Source organism: Fonsecaea multimorphosa (assembly GCF_000836435.1).
Source record: "Fonsecaea multimorphosa CBS 102226 unplaced genomic scaffold supercont1.6, whole genome shotgun sequence".
NCBI classification, from domain to species: Eukaryota; Fungi; Ascomycota; class Eurotiomycetes; order Chaetothyriales; family Herpotrichiellaceae; genus Fonsecaea; species Fonsecaea multimorphosa.
In genome coordinates, this window is record NW_015971640.1 from 593,907 (window position 1) to 613,302 (window position 19,396).

The 19,396-nt window shown below is 51.4% G+C and overlaps 9 protein-coding genes across 9 annotated transcripts; 3 read left to right on the forward strand and 6 right to left on the reverse strand.

Annotated features, from left to right (window-relative positions):
* Positions 1-380: 380 nt before the first annotated feature.
* Z520_03954 (saccharopine dehydrogenase [NAD(+), L-lysine-forming]) lies at positions 381-2,131 on the reverse strand (the record flags this gene model as incomplete). Its single annotated transcript, XM_016774464.1, has 7 exons — positions 381-805; positions 859-1,097; positions 1,376-1,422; positions 1,482-1,627; positions 1,681-1,877; positions 2,025-2,046; positions 2,098-2,131. 7 exons carry the CDS (start codon positions 2,129-2,131, stop codon positions 381-383), a joined length of 1,110 nt encoding a protein of 369 aa, XP_016634391.1.
* Positions 2,132-2,847: 716 nt separating this feature from the next.
* On the reverse strand, positions 2,848-4,476 carry Z520_03955 (uncharacterized protein; the record flags this gene model as incomplete). The annotated part of the gene is made up of 4 exons (XM_016774465.1): positions 2,848-3,177; positions 3,231-3,440; positions 3,497-3,702; positions 3,792-4,476. The coding sequence occupies 4 exons, from the start codon at positions 4,474-4,476 to the stop codon at positions 2,848-2,850; spliced, it is 1,431 nt and encodes a 476-aa protein (XP_016634392.1).
* A 1,027-nt stretch (positions 4,477-5,503) lies between these two features.
* Positions 5,504-7,512, reverse strand: Z520_03956 (uncharacterized protein; the record flags this gene model as incomplete). The annotated part of the gene is made up of 5 exons (XM_016774466.1): positions 5,504-6,110; positions 6,262-6,270; positions 6,335-7,198; positions 7,263-7,277; positions 7,343-7,512. The coding sequence occupies 5 exons, from the start codon at positions 7,510-7,512 to the stop codon at positions 5,504-5,506; spliced, it is 1,665 nt and encodes a 554-aa protein (XP_016634393.1).
* Positions 7,513-8,287: 775 nt separating this feature from the next.
* Positions 8,288-10,761, forward strand: Z520_03957 (uncharacterized protein; the record flags this gene model as incomplete). The annotated part of the gene is made up of 2 exons (XM_016774467.1): positions 8,288-9,423; positions 9,477-10,761. The coding sequence occupies 2 exons, from the start codon at positions 8,288-8,290 to the stop codon at positions 10,759-10,761; spliced, it is 2,421 nt and encodes an 806-aa protein (XP_016634394.1).
* A 646-nt stretch (positions 10,762-11,407) lies between these two features.
* Z520_03958 (uncharacterized protein) lies at positions 11,408-11,800 on the reverse strand (the record flags this gene model as incomplete). Its single annotated transcript, XM_016774468.1, has 1 exon — positions 11,408-11,800. The coding sequence occupies one exon, from the start codon at positions 11,798-11,800 to the stop codon at positions 11,408-11,410; it is 393 nt and encodes a 130-aa protein (XP_016634395.1).
* Positions 11,801-12,287: 487 nt separating this feature from the next.
* Z520_03959 (uncharacterized protein) lies at positions 12,288-13,153 on the forward strand (the record flags this gene model as incomplete). Its single annotated transcript, XM_016774469.1, has 2 exons — positions 12,288-12,522; positions 12,609-13,153. 2 exons carry the CDS (start codon positions 12,288-12,290, stop codon positions 13,151-13,153), a joined length of 780 nt encoding a protein of 259 aa, XP_016634396.1.
* A 392-nt stretch (positions 13,154-13,545) lies between these two features.
* On the reverse strand, positions 13,546-14,151 carry Z520_03960 (uncharacterized protein; the record flags this gene model as incomplete). The annotated part of the gene is made up of 1 exon (XM_016774470.1): positions 13,546-14,151. One exon carries the CDS (start codon positions 14,149-14,151, stop codon positions 13,546-13,548), a length of 606 nt encoding a protein of 201 aa, XP_016634397.1.
* A 950-nt stretch (positions 14,152-15,101) lies between these two features.
* Z520_03961 (uncharacterized protein) lies at positions 15,102-17,189 on the forward strand (the record flags this gene model as incomplete). Its single annotated transcript, XM_016774471.1, has 2 exons — positions 15,102-15,338; positions 15,399-17,189. 2 exons carry the CDS (start codon positions 15,102-15,104, stop codon positions 17,187-17,189), a joined length of 2,028 nt encoding a protein of 675 aa, XP_016634398.1.
* Positions 17,190-17,959: 770 nt separating this feature from the next.
* Positions 17,960-19,187, reverse strand: Z520_03962 (isocitrate dehydrogenase [NAD] subunit 2, mitochondrial; the record flags this gene model as incomplete). Its single annotated transcript, XM_016774472.1, has 2 exons — positions 17,960-19,036; positions 19,098-19,187. The coding sequence occupies 2 exons, from the start codon at positions 19,185-19,187 to the stop codon at positions 17,960-17,962; spliced, it is 1,167 nt and encodes a 388-aa protein (XP_016634399.1).
* Positions 19,188-19,396: the final 209 nt, after the last annotated feature.

Sequence of the window (19,396 nt, forward strand, 5' to 3'; positions counted from 1 at the left end):
GAGGACTTCTTTGGGTTAAGGAGAAGCCAGGCTCTGGCAGATCGACCCTCATGAAGGCAGCCTTCCATTCTGCTCAACGCAAGAAAAGCCTGGCGATTACTGGTGTCGCATGTTCCTTCTTCAATGGAGGCGGTAGAGAGCTCGAGCGAAGCCAACTGGGCCGTTTTCGCTCGCTGCTTTACCAATTGCTATCTCAAGACCGCGAGTGTCTCCAGCAATTCATGGTTCTGTACCAAACGAAGGACAAAGACCAGGGTAAGCGCGTCCAATGGAATGAAGGAGAGCTCAATTCTTCCCTTTACTCGATATGCACCAAGCGTCGAATCGGCATTTATCGACGCAATCGATGAATCCGCTGGCGAAAACTCATCTCTTCTAGGTTATAACTCGCTCTTTGGTAAAGTGGAAGCCTTCTCTTGCATCAGTTTCTCTGCGCCGGCCCACACAGGATTACTTTTCCAATTCTTGAGCTCCAATAAATGGGGCAACAGGTCATTGCTGAAGGCCTCACTTGCCTCTCTGGGCAACAAACTTGGCAAATGATCAATGCTAATAACGCTGAGCGGCGGCTCGCCGTTGACCTCGACAGAAACAGTGGGTTTATCGAATGTGGTTGCTACTGTGTAGATAGGGATCGGGTTATTTGGATTTGTTGTGTCTGCGGAAACGTCACAGACGACAGACAGCTTGCGACTCGGTGTATCGAGCGATGGCATATCGACAAAGTTGGGGATCTTCTTGTTGAGGTAAATGCAGTTGATGAAGATGTCGCTCTCAACGATCTCTGGAAAGGGGCCACCCTTCGCTATTGCGTCTGTTAGCTATTTGAATTTCACTTAACTCTGACTGATTTATTACCTGTCTCTGCCATATCCCACCGAAGGACGTTCTCAGTTGGGACACCAGCTCTCGAGCATAGGTCAACTGCGCCACTGCCACAACGCCCTAAAGCTCCAATGATAAGCACTCTTGGTGCCTTGCCGGTCTTCTCAGCTCCTTGTGCGAGAGCCTTCTTGACGTCGGTAATCAAGGCGTCGACATTGGGATATGATGACACAGATGGCAATGGCCGGTCCGGATGGTTGATTTGCCATGCCCTACAATGCTCTGCGTCAGACCTGGCTAATTAAGAAGCTTTGGGGTGCCGGGGAACTGTTTTGTTGTTGCAATATAACTCAGGTGGTCTTCTCGGCACCCACAGCAAGTCAAGAAAGGAAGTTTGGGAGTCCATAGAGTGATTTACCAGTTCATGACCGCTAAAGCTGCACTGTTCAATCCAACAGATTAGTAATTACTCCCTGAAGAAGTCGAAGGGTATCGAAACACTGTCACAGCGGAGTGCCACGCAGTGTTACACCTTAGACAGGGGAAAGACGATATGAAGTAGACGTACCCAGCAAACCCAGCGTGATACCCAAATGCCTATAAGATTTCAGACTTGATATCCAGGCAGAATAGCTGAACGAGGACATATTACATACTGCTACTCTCCTTCCGCTCGAGTCGGTCAAAAATTCGAGGTCCAAGAGCACACCATTTCCTCGGACAAATCTGGCAAGAACCTTTTCCCATCCCGCCTGTTGCTTATAACAGTGGGCGAACTGGACGTGTACATGCTCAAGGGGGACTTCAGAGACATCAGCTGCCATCAACCATATCTTTAGAAATCCATTAACTCACATGTCTCGACTGGTAGCTCCTTGAGACCAACGATGATGTGGTCCTTTGGGGCATCACGCCAAGTATTCTCTGGTATTAATGTGGCTCCAACCTTCTCGTATTCCTCGTCATCGAAGATTCTTTGAGGGCTCCGCTCAACATTAACCTGGTATCCTGCAGTAATGAGGGCTTTTGTGGTGGTGGGAGTCAGGGCCGCTCTATCTCCAGTGTCAGCAGTTGCTATATGAGGAGGTTGAATCGTGCTGAGGCGACGTCTTGAGTGCAATGCCTGGTGGCGATGCAACTTGGACAAGTCCTAGACCTGTGTTTGAAGGCCCCGGACGGACTCGAAGAGATAGACTAACCTGCGCTCGCGCGGCTTTCCAACTAGAAGAACATCAGCGAATGTGCGTGGTTAGACAAATAGGTAGACTTTACGTTCTGATCGTAGATGCAAAGTGGTTGTCTTCATTTTCGTTGGGCAGGCCGTTTTTAATCCCTTCACTTAAACAGTCTGAGTCGATTTCAAAAAAATAAAGATGACATCCAAAAGGCGCAGTTTTTGTACGGGGAATCACTGCCGACCATTGGCAAAACACCTACGGTGCGGTAGAGGAAACTTTCCTACAACCCGTCTCGCCGTTTTCGTGAAATCTACCTAGCGAGGCTAGGTTCGAAACTTGAAGGACAAGCTCCGCAGGGAGGAGAAATCCAATTCAGCTACTCGGTACCTCGTACAGCTGCCTTCAAACATTTCCCAGTAGCCTCTTTCGACATGTTCCTACGAAACCACCCCTCCAGCCTTTCGAGCTGACAATCACGAGTCCAGAAACCGTCCTGTATCATTCTGGCGTTTTCAGGCCACTTCCTTCTCCACCACCGCATGTTCCCCCTGTTTATATTCTATTGCAGCATCTGGGTAAACTTTGTCGACCACTTGTGTCGTTCTTTCTCCGTCACCAACAACTATCTGATGGGTATTGTCGTCAACGTATAAGTTTTCTGAGTAGACTGCAACCTGATCCTCGTCTCCGAATATCTTTGCAATCTCTTCGAGCGGGATGTTGCGAGTTTCTGGAAGCACAAAGCAATAGACTATGCCGCCGACGAAAGTAATGCAAATAAAAACGAGGAAGAATCTCCAACCTGTGACAGATTAGCTGGCCGAACACTTGTCAAAACTTGTTCTTAGTTATACTTGCCAATATGTTGGAAAGCCGTCGCCGAGACTTGCAGATACAGGAGGTTGGTAAGAGCAAGCGTTGCAACACAGACGGACAGCCCCTTTGCGCGAATGTGATTCGGAAAGATCTCGGTATACCATACATAACCGCATGAGTCGACTCCAATGCCGTTGAATGCGATCAACAGATAGAGTGCAACAACGCCGAAGGCGAGGCCAACTTTGTTGGTTCCTGTCTCGGTGAAAACAGCAACCACAACGGTTTCGAGGATAAGACAGGCGCAGCATCCAAAGATGGCGGTAAGCATCAATGGCTTTCTTCCGATCTTATCCATCTGCCGAACAGTTAGTTAGTTTGATCTAGGTATCTACCGGAATGGAGATTCACAATCAAAGCGCTGAGGATATTCGTGATAATAATGGTAGTAATCCATCCGCACTGAAAGCGGAGCTGATCTTCGGTTCCGTATCCAAGTTCAGAATACAGAAGAGGTCCGTAGTTGTTGATGACGAGTTCAGCAGTGGATTGACCAAGAAAGGCAAAGCCCATCGCTAGTATGGCTCGTTTACGATATGAGGGACGACGGAATATCTCGAGCTGGTACAACATGGTCAGTTGAGAATCGGCAACGATGATAGAGAAGGTAGACATACCCATGATGGGTTCATCGTGCGGTCGATCTCGACTTGTTGGCTTATTTGGTAAAATTCGGCCCGAGCGAATGCGCAGTCCGGGTCACCTTTCACAGAGTGCAGGTCCATGATAACAGCACGAGCCTCGTCTCCCCGGCCGCGCAACAACAACCAGCGCGGTGACTCTGGCAAAAACCAAGTGATGACAAGCATTGCGAGCGGAAACACTACATCACTGTCAGCACAAAAGCACCATTATGACCCATTATACCCGTCTCCAAGTCTGACATGAGGATACGAATGTTGATATACTGACCTAGAGCAAGACCAAGAGGAACGCGCCACTGAACCTCACCATATGGTGCATAATAGAATGCCATGCCCATGTAAGCGGCTGGAGCTTCGGTCAGTTCTTGGCTAGCCAACGTCTGAGGATGGAAAGTCTGTAGGGGCTTACCCAGACCGTATCCAAGGGTGACGCAGACGCCGTTCAATCCAACAAAGAATCCTCGGAGCCTTGGTGGTGCAACTTCTGCGGTGTACGTCGGCGTGATGGCCACAAAGGCCCAGGCCCCGAGGCCTACAAAGAAGCGAGCCGTAATAAACATCGCCACACCGTTAGAGCCAGTGACAATTGCACCCCCAAGGATTGAGAATGTCGAAGCATAGACGAAGCCGGCTCTTCGCCCCCAGCGATCCATGATGTAGGGAGCGCCTAGCACACCAATAACGGCACCAGCTTGATAAACGCCGTTCATAGCTCCGATGAGCTGTGTGATTTTGGTCGTTGGTGTAAAAGAGCCCGTCGCTCCTTTAGTGTAGAGACCCATGTAGATGAGGAAACTTGGTTCTCCGAGAGTGGTGCCAATGAGAGCGGAAGGATATCCGGCCGCAAGCTGCCCAAGTGAAATCAGGAAGGCGATCCAAAAACCTCGCCATGTGAACTGCGCTTCACCCGCTGCCATCGCCTGGTGTGGCGCGTTGGAGGACTGAGGCGCCATTTGTGCCGAGAAAGAAATTTTTCTAGACGCACAGGTACGAGTAGACTACCTTGGCTCTTGGAAGAAGCAGTCCCAAAAGTTTTCGCAAGCAACAGCAAATGTGACTATGTATTTTTCAACAGAGCCATTCCAGCAAGCATTTGCGACCATGGAAACATTATACATACCTAGCCACAAATTGTTCCTATATAAGAACCGCGGAGTCCCCGCGGCTCAGCCGCGGGGATAACTCTGTAAGTAGAAAGCTTTGTTTCATTACCTGGAGTCTGGGGAATCCTTTGGGTCCGACAGAATCCCCACGGGGAGATTGAGGTCTGGACCAAATTTTGGGTCTGGAACTGATGACCTTGGGAGACGATTCGCTCCACACCTTTGATGCAACGAGCACTTCCGCCGGACATAAATTTCGTTTCCACCTGGGATAGGTATTCACGCCAGGATCGAAGGTGTCTTGACATCTTGACTAGCTTTGAAATTGTCAAGGCATAGCATGAAGGAGCGTATGTAATTGCCATACCCCTCGAATGATGACTGTTCTCTTTGAATTCGACCCGCGACGACTTGAATGCAGTTTCTTCTCGCAGTTCGTTGCCGGCATAGATCGCGGTCATTCCTTGTTCTAAACTGCTCATCTTACATGACCTCATCCAGCCGCCGTACATTGGTCTCTTAAGCTTCACCACGGTATTAGCCTCATCGGGCGGAGGGTAGCTCGGGCGGGATATCTGCCGTTCCCTAGATATGTGTCGTCCTGGCGTGATTTTACACTGTTACTGTGCTGCAGTAATAGCAGGCAACATGCGCCCAGCTGACGGCAAAGATGGCAGATATGTTGCCCACAATGGTGCACAGACGATATGATAAAGAGAGTTGTGGGGGGGCTGGCATAAGGCCGGCTTATTGGGTACTCATCAAATGGAGAAGAAGAATTCTGACGCGAGAGGATCGCACGAATTTCGCACAATGTAATGTCTTCAAGGTGTTTCCGTGATCTGTAGTCATCTTCATTTCGGGTGCGCTGCATGTATCAAGATACCACCAAGGAAGGATATCCTGCATTCTGCTCCGCATTGCACATCTCGAAATATGACGGAAACCCTCCAAACCAGAATAGCGGACGCACAGGATTTCCAGGCACATTTGCACCAACGAACCAAGACGCCGCCTTTCCCGCGGACTCGGCCATTACCGTTGCGCTGAAGACCTCCTGTACTTTCTCGCTCCACCTATCCATCGCTTCTCCCGAGGGGTCCGCTGTATGGTAATTGTTCTTCTGGAGGTATGCCAGGCACTGTCCGATCCAATTCGCGGTATTGTCGAGGAGCACCGGAAAGTTGCCAATTGGAACTTGCGGACCCGCCATCATGAACATGTTGGGATAGCCTTCAACCATGAGGCCCAGGTGAGTCTTCAGCTGCTCTCTCCACTGCTCTCCGAGCAAACGGCCTTCCTTACCACGGACCGCTAACCTTGTCAAAGGTCCGGTGGCGACGTCGAACCCGGTAGCATAGATGATAACATCGAACTCGAAGACATCTGTATCGAAACGCTTGTCCTTTTCGGTGAGCTGAACGCCATGTGCGGTGATCTCCTTGATTGGATTATCCTTGATATCGACCAGGGCCACATTAGGTCTATACACACGAGTCTGAATTAGCAGATATTCAAGATTATTCATGATGGTGAGCCCTTGGGTGGTGCCCAAGGTGTTAGATCAACGTTATTGGCATAAGGGAATGCGTTGGATCTCCACGAGAAGGGGGGAAGAGGTTCCCGCAGGCTTACTTGTTGAACCTGCAATATGTCAGCCATGTGCGATTTCAATGCCATACACACAGATGGTGTGTGCTGTACGTACGTTTCGTAGTACGAATGACCTAACGGCGGTCTTTTAGCCATTAATGGATCCTTAGGGCACAGAATCTCGGCTGTAGCTTCGTCTTTGACGATTGCACGGATCTTGTCGCGGACGTAGTTGGACGCAATCGTATTTGCTTCTTTGTTGACAAGCAAATCGCAATATGTCTCGAACACGAATCGGAAGCCGCCCACTTCCCAACCGTAGTCAAGGGCGCGCCGAATCTCAGCCTCATCTTTCATGTCTTTCAAGAACACTTTCGAATCTATAATTGAAATACCAAAAATTTCGTTTCTCGCCAACTGCCACACGTGGTCGTAATTTTTCTTGATCTCGTCCATCTGGTAAGAGCTTAAAGGGTAGTTTCGTGCTGGGAGGACGTAGTTCGGCGTCCTTTGAAAGACCGTAATTGAAGCAGCGCAATGTGCCAAAGTCGGAAGGAGTTGTACACCGGTGGCTCCAGTGCCGATGAGACCGATTCGCTTTCCGGTGAAGTCCAGGTCCTTCTTGGGCCACGCGGACGACACATACGATTCTCCTTTGAACTTCTCCGCGCCCACGAAAGGAACGCCGCGACCGACCGACAGGACTCCCACCGCAGGAATGAAAAATCTCGACGTGAAGGACTGGCCAGAGACGGAGGTGATCCGCCAGAACTGCAGACTATCGCACCACTCGGCGGATTTTACCCGAGTGTCGAACTGAACATGTTTGCGTATATCGAAGCGATCTGCAATATGTTTCAAGTAGTCCAACATCTCTGTCTGGCTAGGGTAACGTTCTTTCCAGGTCCAATCATTGTTCAGTTCATCGGAGATGTTCAGAATGTAGACCCAGCTCTCACTGTCGGTTCGGGCTCCCGGGCTGTATCGACAGAGGAGAATGAGAACATGTCGTACTTGTAAGTCAAGACGTGGGACAATCTTACTAGCTGTTCCAGTACCTTCACTTTGGGTCAGTAGACTGTGTCCAGGCGTGAGCTGTTGATTGATGCCCATGGACACTCACCATGTTCCCCCAACTTCGCCACCTTCCTCGAGTATTAGGAAACTCAAGCCAAGCTTGCGTAACTCAATCACTATCCGCAGTCCAGCCATGCCAGCACCGACCACGATTACATCGTAATGGCGAGCTGTCTGTTCGCCTGGGTGAGCAGGATCCTCTACGCGAGGAGCCATGTTTGCGTTCGATCGCGCTTGTGCTATCGACAGAAAATGGTCTACCACATTTAGCCTCGTCGAGAGACGGTCAGACACTCAACAACCGTCTTATCTACCATTGCACCTATGCTACGCTCAATGACTGTCCGGCGACGCTAGAACGACCGGGTCGCAGAGATGCGCCGATGAGGTCTGGCAATTCCTCCCAAATCCCGGCACATGTCCGGCTCGTCCGCGGACTCTTTGGAATCTCATTGGTGGTGTTTGTCACCTGGCAGGTGGCGCTCCAAGTCCCCATTCCTATTTTCGATACGGCCAAAACTACACCCCGCCATTCTGGGGATCCCAGCTTTCCCCCTCCCTCGCCCCAACATATGACGACGCGGATGAATAGTGAGGTCCTACAAACAGTGTCGACTGCTGAGGGTCAACGCGCGAGAGGCAAACATGGTGTCAGATCCGGGGGCTAATATACGGGGTCAGACAGAGGATGATACGCGTCGCGTAGGTCCTATAATTTATCTACCTCAAAATCTTAACTTACGTCGCAATAACGATATAAACTTGAAGAGACTAAGTATGTAGCATAACGTATCGTTAGCGTAACTAGGTATATATGTCGCTCTATACGAGTATACCGCATTAAGTCTAGCGGACCCTTGGCATGTGCGCAAGCTCCCAGGTTTGGTCGATCAGAACACCTCGGCACATAGTCTCAGACTCGCGATCGCCATTATATCAGAATGATTTGAGATCTGAGAACGACTTGTGCTCGTACTGTCACTCGAACGAAATGTCCACTCCTACAGGATCTCAAGGCCGTGTTCAGGCTGCAAAAACCAGACGACACCGACGGGATCCGGTGTCGTGTGCTTTCTGTCGTGAGAAGAAGTTGAGATGCGACCGACTTACGCCCTGCTCAAATTGCTATCATAGAGATCTACCTTGCAGTAACCAGGCAACCAGCCGTTCGCAGAGGGAGTCTGCATCCGAGCAAGCAGCGGTTTTGGATCGATTGAAGCAGCTAGAAGCCACGGTCCTGAAGCAACAGCAGCTTCTTGATGCGTATGAGCACAACAGTCCGCGTTTCCGCGCCCTAAGTGCGACGACAATGTCGGGGGTGGAACACGCTCGCACCGGATCCTACACAGCAGACGACCAGAACGACGGTTCTCGACGGAATCAAGCAGATCGCTTCTATGCAACACCAATCTCGGACTACGCCGAAGCCTTTCGAACTCTGGAAGATACAGGTCTACACCAAGATTCATGGCTTACTACGAACAACCACAGCAGCTCCACCCGAATTGTGAATACTCGCCACATCGCACTTGTAAGTTCTGACCCGGCATTGCGAGACCTCGTCAAATCCCAGCCCACTATCTCGTGTATGCTGCCACCCGAAGAAGAAGCACTGCTGCTGCTCGATTATTACCGCAATCACCTGCACGAATTACGGAACTTCCTCCATATGCCAACCTTGCTCAAGCATGTGACCAAGTGCTATGCAGATCTACGGAATGAACAGCCAGTACCGCTCAGCATTCTTGTGTTGATTCTGAGCGTGCTTGCCAGTTCATCGGCAATCATGTCGCACAACGAAATTTGGGACGGCATGCCGTTCTCGCAAACGGATAGCACTCGCGTGTCTACGTACTGGGCCACTTGCGCCGTAAATCTGCTGAGCGACATGCATCGCAAGCCATGCGACACAATCGAAGACGTACAGGCAACAATACTTCTAGCATTCCATTCCGTCAACGCCGAAGGTTTCTCTGCAAAGTTGCATTACTTATTCGCCGTGGCGATTTCCAGAGCGCACGATCTCCTAATACACAAAATCGATGCTGTGTCGCCCACAAACCCAACAAACGCGATCGAAACGGAGATCAAACGCCGAGTCTGGTGGTATCTTGTCACGGCAGACTGGTAAGCAAATTCCTTTTTCTAATTAGTGCCATCATGCTTACAAGAGCTTGAAGGATTCTTGCACTCTCTGGAGGACCGCAGGAAGGCACGTACTCTGTGCAACCACAACACATGGTGGTCAATCTCATCCGAAACGTGGATGACGAAGACTTGGCTTCCGCCGACCAAATCAGAGATCGACCTCTTTCTGAGCCTACGAGCATGTCATACTACATACAGCGCATCAGGTTGGCCGAACTCTGTCGCGAGGCCGCTGACATGATTCCAATGTCTCACAACGTGACAGCAAGTGTCAATTATGGAGCAGTCGTTGCTCTCGATAAGCGATTTGAGGCGTTCCTTGCAGGGTTGCCTGTGTTCCTGCGGCATGATGAGGAAAGCATTCGCCAGAGCGTGGAGACGATTGCCACCCGTCCGCACATGAGGACTCAGCGCCAGTCCTTATTCATGACAACCAACGCCAAAAGGTGCAAGTTGCACCAGCCTTTTCTGATCCGTGGATTAGTGCATGAGTCGTACTCCTACTCTCGCAATGCATCTTTGAAGTCGGCGCGCGCCGTGCTCGAAGAGAGTCGTCGGGTAGAGGCTAACGCACGGGGCATTCATCCATGCGCATCCCATGCGTTCCGACCCTATTTCATATACTACACCTTCATGGCCACCATCGTCCTGGTCATGGAGTTATGTTTCACCAGGAAATCTTCCTTGGTGGATGACCAAATTCACGATGGCGCCGAACTTGATGACGAAGAGACTTTGGTCACCAAGGCTGAAGTCATGGCGGCTTGCCGCAGTCTCCGTCAAGATCACAGCACCACCGGAATAGGTGCTATGTATCTTGCATCGTTGATGGACGTGCTCAGAAGGTTCAAGGTCAAGCTTCGGTCGGAACCTGTACGTAGCGTGGATTCTGGCCCGGTAGCTGAGCCCCGAAATAATCATACAGCTACAGCTTGGCGATTGCAATCAGAAACTCTCGCTGGTCCATCGTACGGCTTCAAGACGCCCTCCAACAGCTCACAACAGCTTCTCTCGCAGCCAGTACCCCCTGGACCAATTCCCGAATGGACGACGACCAGTTATACCAACCCCAATACTATTGGTGGCGCTGCCTCCTCCTCACCGTTAATGGGCAATGTTGGATTCATGGACATAAACAATGTGCAACCGCGGTCACTCAATCAACCAGTTACACCCAGCTCTATTCCGTTGGCGGGATTCAAAACCTCGCTTGCCGACTTTGACGATATTTGGAACGACTACGTCGAGCTAGGGCCGAATCTTAACGGCTTACAATGGGACAACCTCTTCTCTAGCCTGGAGATGGACATAATGTGATGCAGTACTGTACTATATCTTTCTTATCGTGTTGTTGGCCGCGGACAGCAACTTTCTGTCTGGAACTGTGTGAAGAAACGTAGTTGCTCTGGAAGGGAAAAGTTTCTTACCTCTTCTGTAGGATGCTCCAGGAAGGATGACCCCAGACGACGAATATGTAGGGATTTTAAGCGTCATCTCTTTTGAACATTCCAGCTGTGGGTGCTCCAAAAATCACCTCACAAGCCTTCTCGACTGCAGACGTCGTGCTGGGTCTGATACCAAAACACAGGCGGCTTTGTGAGAGTGTGCTAGATACCCCCGCAAGACTTCCCTATTGAGACGATGAGCCTGTACTGAGCGCGCGTTATGACAGCCTCGAAAGCATCGCACACATAGCGTCACGACCCGCACTCCACGACCTTGACCAGTTTCCGAATCGACACGCATCAACAGCTTCTTACGGCGTTGCTAGCATCAACGTCGGATGTTTACACGGAATTTGGTGGTTTGACTTTCGCTCCTCCCAAACAAAAGAAGTTGGGCGAGAACTTTTCGATTCACTTAATATCAGTAGATTGCCATGAGCAGTGTTCAGAAGCTACGGAGAGGAGACTTGCGGAGCCATGTTGAGCTCAGTATCCGCGTACACGCCGTAAAATGAACATCACCCAAAGTCGCTCCATTCCGCGAGCTTGCCGTCCTCCACCACGAAGATGCTACACACCGCCAGCTCAAACGGGACGCCCGCTTTCCAGTCAAAGAACCCTGGATCCACGACAGGAGTACCGTAGTATGTGTGTTCGACGAAGATGGCGTTGCCGGTGACGGCCCATCGAATCGGCGGCTTCACAAATCGTTTCGGAGCTATCTCGATGATTTTTCGACTCAACTCGAGTAGTTGTGCTTTCCCTTCCCCTTTGAATTGGCGGTGGTGTTCCCATCTGAGGTCGTCCGCCATCATTGAACCAAGCGCGTCGAGATCTTTGGCGTTGTAAGCGTCGCAGAATCGGTGCACGAATGCCAGGAGCTGACTGGGATCCATCTTCTGGTCGGTCATTCTCTCGGCTTGGGCTGATGTCTGTTGGTGGATGCTCGGCGAAGGAGCCGGAAGAGGAAGACCGTGTTGTTCAGTAAGAATTGGACAGCTCGACCGCCTTATTGTTATGCGATCTGTGCCGCTTGTTCGACTGCCCCAAGCAGCGCTGGCTGGTCCCGGCGAGCCATGAGAGACTGCTACCAAATTTTGCGCACACCTTGCCTCGGGTTACGTGCAATGTTGACCTCCCGCGGCAATTCCAGCTCGGAAAAGTTGTAGGTACGCGAGCACACCTTGACCGGGCCATCTGCTCAGAAGCCTGATTCTCCGAACACTTGCAAGATGGCGAACATGGGGATGTCCATGGAAATTCCGGGGGGCCCTTTCGCCCGATTGCTACTTTCGCCGCTTTACCCAAGCTTTACTGTGATGTATATTGCGCGAGTCGTTATAGATCTCGATTGATCTGGCACTGGTGGTTCCTTTGGCCGTGCAAAGAGTATCAATCATGGCTGGACAGATCGCTATCGTGTTTGGTGCGGGAAAACAGATCGGCTTATGCGCAGTGGAGGAGTTTAAGAAGAAGGGCTACAAGGTTGCGGCTGTTGCTCGATCACTGGAAGCAGGGGAAAGAGACGGCGTCCTTTACATACCCGCTGACCTGACCTCGCTCTCCACCGTCGGCGACGCATTTGAAGCGGTCCGGAAGAGATGGGGCGAGCCAAGCGTGGTCATCTACAATGGTAAGTAATCTCGGAGCGCAAAACCCATCCATCCATGCTCCCGGACCTCGAAGACCAAGCAGAAGCTGATGTTGTTGCGCGGCCAGCCTTTAGAATGTATTGGACGAAAGAGTCCAGCACGTTCGACGTCCCGACAGACGTCTTCGTCAAGGACATGGAGGTCAATACCACCTCTGCTTTCATCGCGTTAAAGGAAGCCCTGGCCAGTTTCGCAACCCTCCCCAAGGAGGCCCCGAAGACTTTCATCTACACCGGCAACATACTGAACGAGGGGCCACTCGCAGGGGTCTTGACACTCGGCATGGGAAAATGCGCCTCGGCACATATGGTTGAGCTGGCTGACTCGCGCTATCGCGACCAGAACACTCGTTTCTTCTTTGTGGATGAGCGCGATGAGCATGGCGTTCCTATGTTCACAGGTGCGAGCCCTCAGGGACATGCCGACATGTTCTTGTCGCTGGCCCACCGGAGTGCAGGCGACGTACCCTGGCAGATCACTTTTGTTACCGGCAAAGGTTACGTGGAATTCCCGCACAAGGTCATCTTGCCGACAGATAACTCAACCTACACGACTGACACGACGAAGGCGGTAGACTCATCAGTATTGGGCACATCTCATACTAGGCATTGACTGGTGTGTCAACTGCAATGTACTACCGTCCTTGAGCATGTTCACCAAGTAGTGCCTACCTAGTGTCATAATTGCTACGAGTTATGATGATGTATGCCTCTTTGAGTGCAGCTAGATAGATACCGGTGGGTGGCAACGTCTAGACAAGCAGGGCGACCATCTGACTGCTTGCGGATGTGAAGACTGCGACGCATGGGCATGTACACTGAACACCCACGATGTCGTTGGCAAGCGCTTTTCCGCGTCATGGCTAGGTTGTATGAGCATAGTTTACTCTCATGGAAATCTGACCGCCGATGGATAAGAACGACCTCTTGCAGATTCGTATGGAAACTCTTATGTTTAGCAACACCTTGACATGAATTTGACGATGTCGTGCTTGGCTATGTAATTTATTGGGGCACAGGTGCGTCGGTCGCGTTTAGCACCATGGACATATAACAAAAAAAGCCAACACAGTGCACAAACCCGATCGTTGCGTCCTTGCCGAAGCATTCCAACAGCTTGTCCCAATGTTCCTGGGGCATCGGACCAGGGATGTACAGCAGGTGTCGCATCGCGTCATACGCTACGCTGCAGCGCTTATTCAAGCCCGGTGGTTTCCTGCCCTGGCTGAGGAGATCGACCTCTGTGGAGCTGAGAATTCCTGATTTCTTTGCCGATGCGCCGTGACTGTAGAGCGCGTACCCGGCCTGGTGTTTGGCCGCCACTGCCAAAACAACGACCTCCTGAACATCAGAAGGAACCCCTAGTTTTGCTATGCCGGCCATGATCTGCAGAAACGCTGGAGCCATTCGGGCATCGTATGCGATCGTGGGAAAGGGTCCCATCAGAGCTCCGCGCTGATCTTTGTATATGAAAGCGTCGCCATTCTCCCCAAATACTCTTTCCACGAAGCCGTAGCATTCTTTCATTTGGTCGCGCTGGTCGGCAGGATATTCGTTGACGAGACGCCCCGCCAGACGTGCCGTGAAGTCTTTTTGGGATACCGAGCCCATGTTTCCGAGTAGTAAAAGAACGTAGCTTCTTGTCGTTTCACCTTCAATAAACAATCCAGAGTCAGCCCACACTACAGACTGGTCACTCGTGCGGCGTTGACTCGCCCATGGCTTTATCATCGGCTGTAGAAGATGACTTCACAGATACATTGCGCCCGGGATCTCCGTGGAGTACTGTGTCTAGTAAGCTGCTCAGTCGGACTTCCGCGGACACGATCCCATGTAGGACAATACAGCTGCTCTCCTTGGGCCAACTGCACTGTGAAAAACCCGAGGTCGCTTCCGAGCCTAGGAGCTGCTGTGCAGGAGATCAGGAGAGTAAGCAGTAAAATTATAGTTTGTATTTTCTCCCCGTCAAGCGTGCTTTTGAGAATAAGTATAGTCGAGTGTTGAGAGAGAGGCCCAGGTAGCCAGCAACTCGAAGAATGAATTCTGATTAACTTTGGCGGATGAAGAAGAAGAGCAATAGTTGCAGGTACCAACATAATTCCCTTTCAGGAGGTTCAACTTCCAATTTTGTTAGAGACCTCGGGAAGTTGTCGTACAGATATACTTTATCGGGTGTCGACACGTGAATATGGTCTTGATAACAGGCACAAGGAGATTAGGATATTCTGCACTTACTTTTTGATACTCTCTTGTCGCTATTTCGGTGCGAGTGTTAGGAAGATGGATATAGCGTATTAACTCAGTGTGGTAGTGGTGCTGAGGGAGCAATCACGAAATGCGATCTCACCAGGATAGAATGATATTGGTGATTCGGTGCATTCAGCAAGGAGAAGGCATGATTGGCGTACTAGGTACCTAGGTAGGCTGCAGGAGCAATTGATCCTTGGCGATCTGGACATCACAATAATACGGGGTCAATCCCAAAAAGGTCTAATTAATACACGCTCAACTCAAAGCTACTACCGAGCCATTTGTCCCACAATGCAGCATTGTGCTAGACTATGATAATATCCTCCAGATGGCTGTTCGCACTTGGCCGTCCAGCGAAATGCTTGCTGATTCCACCACTTGCAACTCGGTCGCTGGCGACCATTGTCAACCGTACGCCACCAGTGGCTCGTGACGAAGTGATCCAACTTCGAGCATATCAAGAAGAATGCATTCAATCAGTTCTCTCATATCTGAGCAAGGGCCACAGGCGCCTGGGCATCTCATTAGCTACTGGAAGTGGCAAGACGGTGCGCTTGGTGTCGGAGGTGGTGGCTACATCAGAGCAATGCTAACGCTGCTTCCGCCAGGTGATATTCACACGATTGATCGATCGAATCGAGCCGCCGACCCGGATTGCTCAACAGACCCTCATTCTTGCTCACCGGCGAGAGCTGGTAGAGCAGGCAGCACGGCATTGTGAGAGAGCATACCCTGAAAAGAGCATAGACATTGAGATGGGAGACATTCATGCTTCAGGTGCCGCAGACATTACCGTGGCGTCGGTCCGCAGCATGGTCTCCGGCGAACGGCTGAGCAAATACGATCCCGAAAAATTCAAGCTGGTCCTGGTCGATGAAGCTCATCACATCGTGGCCCCAGGGTATCTCCAAATCCTCCAACATTTTGGCCTGGAAAAGCAGACAAGCTCTGGTCCAGCGCTGGTTGGCGTCTCGGCCACTTTCTCCCGCTTTGATGGCCTCAAGCTGGGGGCGGCGATCGACCATATTGTTTACCATAAGGACTACGTCGACATGATTGGCGAAAAGTGGCTTTCGGATGTCATGTTCACCACGGTGAAATCAAAAGCGGATCTATCACGAGTTCGAAGTGGCAAAGATGGAGATTTTCAGACAGGTCAACTCTCTGCGGCCGTGAATACGGAAATCACCAACGACATCACCGTACGTGCATGGATGGAAGAAGCCAGAGATCGGAAATCGACTTTGGTCTTCTGTGTCGATTTGAACCACGTAGCGAGCCTGACCTCCACATTCCGAAAACACGGCATCAATGCGCAGTCCATCACCAGCAACACGAAGAAAAGCGTGCGCGGTGAACGACTCGACGCATTCAAGAACCGCGAATTTCCTGTGTTGTTGAATTGCGGTGTCTTTACTGAAGGAACTGATGTGCCCAATATTGACTGCGTGCTCCTTGCGCGACCGACCAAATCCCGCAATTTGCTTGTTCAGATGATTGGCCGCGGTATGCGATTATACCCGGGCAAGACGGACTGCCATGTGATTGACATGGTTGCCTCGCTTGAAACTGGCATCGTGACAGTTCCAACTCTTTTTGGCCTTGATCCGTCTGAGATGGTCAAGTCAGCCAAAGTGGACGACTTGAAAGCGTTGAAGGATAGCCGAATAGAGAACGCGGTTTCTACGGAAGCGTCAGGACACCTTGTTGGCTCTAACGGCGGGTCTGGCGACCACCATCTCGAGTTCACCCACTATGATTCTGTGCACGATCTCATCGAAGATACCTCGGGCGAACGACATCTGCGTGCCATATCGCCCAATGCATGGGTTCAAATCGATTCCAACAAGTACGCTCTCGTTGCGAAAGGCGGCTTCCTCATTCTCGAACGCCGTCTCGCCCCCAATCCCCTCGAGTCTCCATCCGACTCTGATGCCGGGTCTCATCAAGATGACGCCTCATTCGTGGTCACATGGAAGCATTCAATCCCCGTCTCTAAGACTTCCAAATCGCCCTGGTCCCGTCCTCGCACCATCGCGACCGCCGCAACGCTAAGCGACGCCCTGCACGCCGCCGACACGTTCGCTTCTCAAAAATTCGAACGCATCTTCATCGCCACGTCGTCCTCCTGGCGCAAATCCCCCGCCTCACAGGGCCAGCTCGACTGGCTCAACCGGCTCCGCGACGTTTCCGAGGACGAGCAGGAGCCTCTGACTGAACGCGACCTGACCAAGGGACAGGCCGCCGACATGATTACCAAGATCAAACTCGGCGCGCGAGGGCGATTCGACAAAATGATGAGGAAGAAGAGGGGCGTGGAGAAGGGCCTGCAGCGCGAAAGACGGGTCAAGGAGATGAGGGATCGCGAGACTGTCACGGTGGGACCTGTCGAGGCTTGATACCTGGTTTTCGACGCCTTTGTTAATAAAGAGACCGACATTGAAGGAAACAAACCCAAACCCACAGTCTTGCCTTGCCTTGCCTTGCCTGAAGTATTGTGTCGTGGCCCTCTTTCTCTTCTCGGAATCTTCCTATCCTGGGCAATATATTGTTTGCCGGGGTTTCCCGTCTTCCTTCCGACCCACCCATACATTGCGCGCATTAAAATGCCTCATTCAAGCTTACCACCAACAGACCGACCGGCCAGCTAGCAAGCTAGCTATTCCGTCCAATGCGTTTCTTCACCAAAGGGACACCTTTCTGTTGTTGTCAAGGCAATTTGAAGGAACAGGCTAGCTAGCCATGAGATATTTTGTATGCTCTGCTGTTTGATGGAACAGGCTCGCACCACACATCTATCGTGGAAACAACTCGCATGGCTCTTGTTCAATCAATACGTTGTTATTTGCATGACTCTGCAGGTCGATCGCTCTAGTGTGATACTTGTAGATTCATACATCAACCATACCAGACCAGAACCAAATCAAAGCACGGATAAAAAAAAAGTGTGAACTTCTTGCTTCTCTCTGCATCGTTCCCGACCATTGCCATCCACACGTTCGCATGGGTTGTTAGAGGCGCCATAAACCACGCACGGGTGCATCGACTTTGTATCGCTCAGCTCGTCTCTTGTGGTGCAAAGGCGTCGAGGACGTGCAACAAATTTGTGTCCTCCATTCCTGCCATGAAGGAGACCCATGCCCGTCTCCCCAAGCTCAATCTGCGATATTTACAAATGGTTGATAATAGCAGCGGCGTATTCGTGCGTCTTTGCCTTTCCGCCCAAGTCTCCCGTCAAGGTCTTGCCTTCCTTCAAGGTCGCGAAGATGGCGTTCTCAATCTTGACCGCGTGCTCGTTCAGTCCCATGTGCCGCAGCATCATGATGCTACTCAGCAGCAGGGCAGTCGGGTTCGCGAGGCCCTTTCCTGCGATATCCGGGGCGGAACCGTGCACGGCTTCAAAGATGGAGCACTCGTCGCCAATGTTGCCCGAAGGAGTGAGACCCAATCCACCGATCAAGCCGGCGCACATGTCTGACAGGATGTCGCCGTAGAGGTTGGGCATGACGAGAACCTTGTCGGAATATGGGCCCGGGTCGGTCGTGATCTTCAAGCAGGCATTGTCCAGGAGTTCGGCGTCGAATTCAATATCGGGAAAGTCCTTGGAGACGTCCCTTGCGGTGCTGAGGAAGAGACCATCGGACATCTTCATGATGGTCGCTTTGTGCACCACTCGGACCTTCTTTTTGTTCACGTCCCGGGCGTACTGGAATGCGTATCTCAAGACCCGCTCGGAGGCGGCACGGGTGATCAGTTTAATGGACTGCACGACACCGTCCACCACGACGTGTTCGATGCCTGAATATTCTCCTTCCGTGTTTTCTCGAATGAGCACAGTGTCCACGTTGTCGTAGGGCGTCTTGTAGCCTTCTATACTGCGGCACGGCCGGACGTTGGCAAACAGGTTGAAGGTCCGTCGGAGAGTGAGGTTGAGAGAGACATGGCCTTTGCCTACGGGGGTTGCGAGGGGTCCCTTCAGAGCGACATAGTTCTTCTTCACGGACTCGATGGCTTCGTCGGGAATCACAGTCCGGCCCTCCTTCAGGCGAGGCGTGACATCGACGGGCTCCCACACAATCGGCACCTTTGCAGCTTTGTAGATGTCCTTGACGGATTGCGAGATCTCGGGACCAATGCCATCTCCTTCTATTAACGTCACAGTGTAGTTTCCGTCTGATCCTTTCTTGCCCTTGAATTTGGCGACCTTGTCCTCTTCCGCGGTCGTAATGTAGCGTCTAGGTTGAGTCTGAATGGCCGGAATCAGTCAATTATGCACTGCGAAGCTTCTCGCAGCATTGGTCAAGTACCTGGAAGTATGCGGGAGCCCATGTTGGCTGAGTGCAAGCTTTTCGCAAGCACTGGCGAGCTGGAGCAGCGAATACTCGCGAAGCGATCATAGTGGGCAAGTGTGCGGGTGCAATTGCTGAGCGAAGGGAGCAGAACAGCTTCAGCAAAGGGTTCCTGTTCACCACATGGAGCAAGGAGTGAAGTTGAGAAATTGGCGCAGTTCCTTTACTTTGCAAAGATAGTGCCAGAGCTTCAAGTGGTGGAGCTTGTTCTGAAATGTTTTATCGACCCAAGAACGTGCCAGTTACATCACAGTTTG